This window comes from Typopeltis vanoorti, chromosome 2 (assembly GCF_054136105.1).
Source record: "Typopeltis vanoorti isolate ZY-2024b chromosome 2, IOZ_Tvanoo_1.0, whole genome shotgun sequence".
In the NCBI taxonomy this organism is placed as follows: domain Eukaryota; kingdom Metazoa; phylum Arthropoda; class Arachnida; order Uropygi; family Thelyphonidae; genus Typopeltis; species Typopeltis vanoorti.
In genome coordinates, this window is record NC_143550.1 from 113532642 (window position 1) to 113540983 (window position 8342).

General features: G+C 36.6%; 1 protein-coding gene across 2 annotated transcripts in view; it reads left to right on the forward strand.

The window, feature by feature from the left end:
- The window catches only part of LOC150109347 (cytidine deaminase-like), a 67717-nt gene extending 60645 nt beyond the window's left edge, over positions 1-7072 (forward strand). For both annotated transcript variants that reach the window (XM_090407557.1, XM_090407564.1), the window contains exon 5: positions 6591-7072. In XM_090407557.1, coding sequence (XP_090263683.1) covers positions 6591-6740 — 150 coding nt within the window. In that variant the 3' untranslated portion in view covers positions 6741-7072. The remainder of the gene's footprint in view (positions 1-6590) is intronic.
- Positions 7073-8342: the final 1270 nt, after the last annotated feature.

Below are 8342 nucleotides of genomic sequence, written 5' to 3' on the forward strand. Positions count from 1 at the left end.
GTTGCTCAAACATGACTTTCCTTAGTAAACCCATGATGTTCATTGTAAAGTATAGATTCTGTCAACCCATTTCTGTATGCAAGCTCTTACCAACCTTTTAAGAATCATTGCCACCACTCCAGAGATGTTGGTAGTTAGACACATCAGTCTTTGCACTGCCATGATTATGCACTGGTATTATCACACATTCTTTCCTCTCCTGTGGAATCTTCCCTGTGCCCTGACTCATATAGCCAAGTCAAAAACACATTGAGTTCAGCTGAATGTTTTTTAGCCTCTGTGTTGATATCCCTTCAGTTCCTTCCAAGTTTTTATTAAGTTTATGCAGCAGTAGTACTTCCTCCACGTAAACCCGAGTTTTTTCATTCTGCTGTGTGACACAGTTTCGTTCTCCGGTCGCATTGAGCTCTTTGTTGCTGCATACACCAGGTTGATAGCTTTTAGAAAAACTGATGCTCATTAGTTGAGCAATCTCCTTTGCTTTCACTATCTACATACCATCTGCATTCAGTAGAGTTATTCTTTTACATTCTTTCTTTCTTTTACTTGCATAATGGTGAAATCTTTTGGGTTGTCTTTAGCTTGCAGAACTGTTTTCTTACTTAGCTTTCCATACAATACTTAACTCTCCTGACCTGTGCCTCATATATTTCATAACTAATATTATCCTTATACACACATTCCTTTCACATTATATATTTCTTTAGAATCTTTTGCTTAATGACATTGCACATCCATTTCTTTCCTTTTCTATTTTTTTGTGATCTCTAGGGACATATACCAATATTGAATCATTTAAGTATTTTTAATGCTTTCCACATAGTAACAGATACTGTGGTATTCTTTGCAGTTATTTCATAATTTAACTTATAAATTACACTCTCAGTTAAAGAAGATTAAGCATACATGTATCCTGCTCATTTATGAGCAGGACACTCATATATTCAACTACTTTCCATGTCAGTACAGTATGATCATTGTCAACAACTGGCAGCAAAACAGTCAGGCCTAACACTCATTGACCTTGAGTTCCTTCTCATACATGCTGCTTGAGGACATTGTCTTGCAACAGCTCAATAAATTCGGCTTCATTCTTATCATGAGATTTCACCTCTTCCCAAATTAATGTCTGGATAATTAAATTCAGTCATGATGATTACTCATTTCGCACCAATCACTTTGATTTGGTGATGCATCTTATCATCGTAAGTAATGATCCACTAGGTCTGTAACAACACTGCACCATTCAATGTTACTAGACTCCACCTCACACCAGATAGATTAGCTTGAAACTTACTTGTGCATGGAAAATTGTTACTAATATTGTAGTCATGAGCTTTCTGTCCTAACTGGACTCAAGTTGGCTGTTATCATTAGCAGCACATCCCCTCTCTTATCTTATCTTACACACACACACACACACACACACACACACCCTTCTTTAAAAATATTGTATTCTCAGTTTCAGTTAGTATATCCTATGAACCATAAGATCTCATCCATGTCTACTCTATGTCAGATCTAGCACACAAATGATATTCCTATCATTTGTGTGCAAGCATGATAAAGTTGCCTTCAGACTTTTCATAATAGTAATGTTGCTGATATCTGCTTTGATTTTAATAATTTTATTTGCATAAATCTTTTTTATAGCTGCCATTTGTGTGTGTGAATGGAATATTGCTTGCTGAAGGCTAGATTTCAGAGCTGCTTCTGCCTTATGGTCTACTCTTTGCAATTGGATTGTCAATTTACTTTTTTTGAATTTCTTTGTCAGTGCTATTTTTAGCAACCGTGATCCCATATTCAGTATTCACCATTATTTGTAAACGAGGTAGTACTTATATGGTGCAGTAGCAAGGGTGAATGAGGGCATTGATGGCTCTTGTGCTCCAGTGATCTCACCTCGGTCTTCACTAGATTTCTTCTTAAACCATGGATAAGGTTCTCATGAGCCAATTTCTTTACTACTTGGAGTCTTGCCAATTCATTAGTGATTACCAGTATGGATGTTGCTGCCCCTAAACCACAATAGATTTGTTAGCCAACCTTGTCTACTTTGAACATGAGCTATAGTAAAGTGTGCAAAGCATAAGTTGACATTTCCAGCGCATTCAATTGGATCTGGCATAGTGATTGCTTACTAAGCCACCACATGGTAGTTTAGTAAGCAATCACTATGCCAAATATCACTTATCATCTGCTCTTTGCAATTGGATTGTCAGTTTTCTCTCTTTAGATTTCTTTACCATTGCCAGTGTACTCCTCTATCTCCATTATATTAATGAACTTCTCTTGAACCTCAAGAAAAGTTTATTGTAGAAATGTTGGGTTTCTTGAACCTACATATGGTGATGATCGTATTCTCTTTTCCTCTTCATTTGACAAACCTTGAAGTCTCAAATGATCCAGGCTTTAAGATAGCCAAAGTCTTAAACTCATCATAAATATTATTGCAGGAATCACATTTAATTTAAATGTCTTTTGTAAAATTTTCGGCTAAGTTTCATACAATTATAGGAAAATACAAAAAAAGAGAACAGTTCAATTGAAAGCACGTGATATTATGTGTGCTATCAGCTGCATTAGAATAGTTCCATCTGTATTAATAGATATCCAAAATAAATTACAATAAAATAATTTAGTTAACAAATTATTTTTAAATATAAACAAAAAATTACTTACAAATTAAAGAACAAATGAATGGTGAGTATTAGTCAGTATAACTTTCCAAAATTGAGAAAGTTTTAGGCAGTTGTTTTTGTTAATTTTTTCTGTGAATGTGTGCTTCCTACCTTTTCTTGTACAGTCTTTCTAGAAGAAAATAACTTTTATATAACACTTTGATTTTGTTCCAATGAACCCTGTGTTTTATAAATAATGTGTGGCTCACTAAACTGAATTTGTTGGGTTCTTTAAGTGAAATATATCCTTGATGTTCTTCAAGGTGAATTTGTGCAGAACAATGAGTTTGTCCACAGTAATTGTTATGTTTATACACAAATGTAAGGAGTATTTGAAACAAGAGAGCTGAGTTTGTGGCACTGATTGAGACGGTATGCCCAAAAGTAATTGGAATAAGTGAAACTTGGTTGTCTGAGGAGGATGTGATGTCGGAAATAGAATTAGAAGGATATATAATTTTCCAGAAAGATAGAGATGTGAAAAAAGGAGGGGGAGTGCTGTTAATGATTACAGAGGAATTGTGTCCGCAAAGTGTAGAAGTTGATGGTGCATGTTCCTCACAGGTTAGTATATCTGATAGGATGCTGTTATAGGCCAGAGAATGCAGAGAAAACTGATTGTGAAATGTTTAGGCAAATTAATTGGGCATGTAAAAAGAAGGTGATCTGATGGGTGACTTTAATTACAGGAATACAGACTGGAAGGAGGAGATAGTGTATGGGAACAAGGAGAGCCAGTTTGTGAAGTTTCTGAGAGATAAGTATCTTAAGCAGCATGTGATTGAAGCAACTAGAGGCTTTAATGTTTTGGATTTGGTGATAACTTCAGAAGATGTAGTTGTTAATGAAGTGTTGACACTGCTACCATTTGGTGAGAGTGATCTTGAGGTACTTGTTTGGGAAGTGATGAAACAGGAAAAGTTCAGTGCCAAAAATGGATACATGTGGAAGTATAAAGCAGGTGATTATAGGAAGCTCTGTAGTCAGTTAGAATCAGTACGTTGGATAGATGAGCTGAGTGGAAAAGATGTTGACAATGCATGGAAACTCATAAGGCAGTATCCAACAAAAGCAGTGCTGCATACCGAGGGTTAAGCGAGTAAATAGAGTGGGAGTGAAATGAATGAACAGCAAAATCAAGCATTTCTAGCACAGCAAAATTAAGCTGTGCTAGAAAAGAAAATGTTATGGAGGAGGTACAAGATAGTTGGTGCTGATCAGATCCATGAAGAGTATAAAGTGTAGGCTAGAAAAGTGACGAACATGGTAAAGAAAGAAAAGGTGCAGTATGAGAGGAGATTGGCTGGTCAGGCCAAGGTTAACTCAACGGAATTTTTCTGCTACATGGCAAGCAAGAGGAAGAATAATTATGGCAGACTAACATTGGTGGATAGTCATGGCAGCAGACTAACAGCTGCAAAGGATATAGTGGAATTATTGAATGAGCACTTTATCAGCTTATATCATACTGGTGTAAATGACCCGGTGCAATATATAGATGAGAGGCAAGTATTAAGAGAATTGGAAGTGAAAGAAACAGGTGTATCAGGTGTTGGTTGGGTTAGATGTGTATAAGGCTGTGTGAATGGATGACATATCACCATGTATGCTTAAGGAATGTGCATCACAGTTGGTTATATGCTCTTGACCTGGTATTTAATGAAAGTCTTGTAGTAAGTAGAGTTCCTAAGGAGTGGAAAGAAGGCAAAAATAGTACCACTCCACAAGCATGGGTCTAAGATAGAAGTCTTCAACTATATGCCAGTCTGTATAACTGCAGTTGTGGTCAAGGTGTTGGAAAGATTGGTAAGGAATAGAATACAGAATTGGGTTGATGGATGTGGCATTCTTTATGATGGTCAGCATGGATTTGTAAAGAGTCCTGTTTCAGTAATTTACTTGCATTTTTATGATAAGGTGATGAGTGTGTGTGTGTTAGATAAGGGAGAATCATATGCAGTGATTTGCTGCAGAGGATGAGAATAGATAGTACATTGGTTAGATGGATCACAGATTGGTTCTCTGAACGATACCAGCAGCTTGTGTATGATGGAGCAGTGTCTCTAAAAAGATGGGTAACTAGTGGCATGCCCCAGGGCTCTGTTCTTGGGCCTCTGCTGTTTAACTTGTTTGTAAATGATATATCATGTGTGTACTGACTAGGGATCTTCAGTTATTTGCTGGTGATGCAAAGTTGGGAAGCATTATAAGTAGCACTGCTGATGCTGAATCCCTTCAGGAAGATTTGAATAGACATTTTACTTGGACAAAAGAGTGGGGTTGTAGTTTTAATATCAATAAGTGCAAGGTTTTGCATTTTGGAGCGCAGAAGTATAAAGATGTGTACTATATCGATGGTGCCGTACTACAGGAAGTGGATGAAATTAGAGATTTGGGAGTGATGGTTAACTGAAGTTTAGAGGGCATATTGCTAGTGTTGCAAAGGTTGCACATTGTAGTGCTGCTATGATAAGAAGTATTCTAAGATTCAAGGATTAGGAAGTGGTTGTGCCATTGTATAAGGCACTGGCCAGACCACACTTGGACTGTTGTGCTCAGATCTGGTTACCTGATTTTCAATGTGATGTGGAGACATTGGAGAGGGTCCACAGATGAGTGACTAAGACAATATCAGGAGTTTGGAATGCTGGCTATTGAGAGAGGTTGAAGAGATGTGGATTGCAGAGTTTGGTGGATAGGAGAAAGAAAGTGATATGATAGAGACATTTAAGTTAGTGAGAGGATTTTATCAGATTAATCCGGAGGAAATTATAAAAAGAGTAGAAGGTTAGAGGGGAAGAACCAGAGGTAATTTCTGGAAGTTATGTAAAAGTGTGGTGAAGAAGGGTGTGAGGAGTAGATTTTTTACATGGGGAATTGTCTGTATTGCCATAATGTGTTGTTAATGCAATGAGTGTTAAGGACTTTAAAATTCTATATGATAAATATGTTGTCAATTGAATGAACCTCCCATGATGAGTCTGTCGACTTCATGGAGGATGTAATAATAATAATAACAACATAAGCTGCAAGAGCAGGGAATTCTGTGAACTCCAGGATAAGAAACAGGATATTTGTCTTTAGGTGAGATCAGGACGGTATTAAGTTTGCAAACTGGATGGAAAGAGACTTGTAAGTTAAATCCATCGAAGTACTCTTGCTATTTTTTCTGAAAGTCCTTTAGCACATGGAATGCATATTCTGGTAATTTCGTTTGGAGGCAGTTAAGATGATGGCCATAATTGTTGATTCTTTTTTCCATAGTTTTTGCATTATAACCATTAGAGATAAAGGCAGTGCTTTGTTTAGATGAGAATCTGTAGAACATTTTGTGAGCTCTGTTGACTAGAGATTTGACTACATCATATTTCTGACAAGGGTGAATATGAGGGTTTGAATCAATGTATTTTACCAGTATGAGTTGGTTTTCTATATACTGAGAACTGTAGACTACCATTTGTGTGATGTAGAATGAGAACATCCAGAAAAGAAAGATAATTGTCTTTTACTTCCAGAATAAAGTTGATTCTTGTGTTTATTGAATAAATTTTTTCAAAAAATTCATAAAGATCGGACAAGGAAGAGTTCTGTACAATTTATCCAGTAAAACTGAGCTTGTTGTGTGTGTGTGTGTGTGTGTGTGTGTGTGTGTGTGTGTGTGTGTGTGTGTGTGTGTGTGTGTGTGTGTGTGTGAGAGAGTGATCTTAAAAGGAAGTAAAGATAACTGGACTTACCAAGAGGAAGAGGGGTCTATAACTTTCAAGAACAAACAAGTTTAATTATATATATATATATCCATAATATGTAATTGTTATATATATTTTTTTAAATAACATGTTTGTTTCATTTTGGATACTTCATTCTACAATATTGTGCCATGACATTTATATATATTATTTTTTACAGTTTGGAACAGACTGGGATGTCTATCTTACCAAACCTGACTTGAGTTTTCAGAAATGGACAGTTCAACAATTGTTACCTCAGAGTTTTATACCCTCATCGTTAGAAGAAGAGAGGGAAAGTGCTCCAGAAAAAAAAAAAAAAGACAAATGAATGTATGTGACCTCTAATAGCTCAATACAGGCAGACTATCGTCATTGAGTTAACAGAGTGGCCTTATATCCTGAGTTGCTTCGGCCACAAATCCAAATCAACCAACTAACACAGCACAAACCAAGCCAGTTTAGGAAAATTTATTGGTTTCTAACATACACGTAATATAAATAATATGCATAACTCTATTGATAAAATGAATATTACTCTAGCAATCATTATCAATTTACTCAAAACTGGTTGTTTATAAACTTTCTGTAATGACCATTGAGATTAGTACTGCCACTGGAGTCATGAAAAAATTATAGTTTTATTACAGAATGTACATATTATATTTGCACATTCTTTGTTTTCTTCCTTACAGTTGCAGTTGTATGTAATGCCTAAAATTCATACAGAGCAGCTTCAAAAAGTTTCCAGAATTGTGTAATATAAAGTAGTTCAATAAGTTATGTGAAGATAACCATATTCACAAGACTTACTATGATGTTATAACTATTATTTTTCAGGTGGAACTGGAACAGTGGAACAGGATCCATCTGATTCCACCATTACATGGAACCGGATCCACCTGGTTCCATTCGGCCACCATTTTAGCCACTCTGGACTTGCTGACCATGCTTTGGAAAAAAAGGTTAAATAAGTTAGGTGTGAGATGGATGAATAAAGAGATTAAGCATGCAATACAGAGAAAAAGGGCATTGTGGAGGCAGCATAAGAGAAGTGGAAGTAACCAATTTCATGAGTTCTACAAAGACCAGGCAAGGAGAGTGACTTGGTTGGTGAGAGTAGCTAAAGAGAGGTATGAACAGCAGTTAGCTAATGAAGCTAAAAAGAATCCTAGGGAGTTCTTTCGATATGTAGCCAGCAAAAGAAAGAATGATTATGGAAGGATGACATTGATTGGAGGAAATGGTATAAAGACAGCTGTTGCAGAATGTGTGGTGGAGATACTTAATGAGCAGTTCATAAAGATCTTTCAATCTTGTGAATGTGACTTCATGGAGAGATTAAGAGCAGTTGATGATGGGGAGTAAGTGAGCAAAGAGGTGTTTGGGGAGTTGAGTAAACTAGATGTAAATAAGGCTGTGGGACTTGATAATATATCACCGCGTATTCTGAAGGAATGTGCCAGAGAGTTGACACCTGCCTTGACATATTTTTTTAATACAAGTCTTGCACTTGGTCAAGTCCCTAAAGAGTGGAAGGAGGGCAAGATTGTGCCACTTCATAAAGGAGGTGATCGAACTCAAGCATCAAACTATAGGCCTATCTGTGTGTCAGGTGTTGTGGTTAAGTTGTTGGAGAAGCTTGTGAGAACTAGGATCCAGAGTTGGGTTGACAACAATGGTATAATCTTTGATGGACAGCATGGATTTGCTAAAGGGAGGTCGTGTTTTAGTAATCTACTTACTTATTACAATAAAGTGACTTTTTCCTTGGACAGAGGAGAAGGATACACAGTAATATACTTGGATTTTGCAAAAGCTTTTGATAGAGTACCTCATGATAAGTTGACAGTCAAACTAGAGCAGATGGGGTTGGATATTAGATTAGTGCATTGGATTGGAGACTGGCTATCTGATAGGTATCAACAAGTTG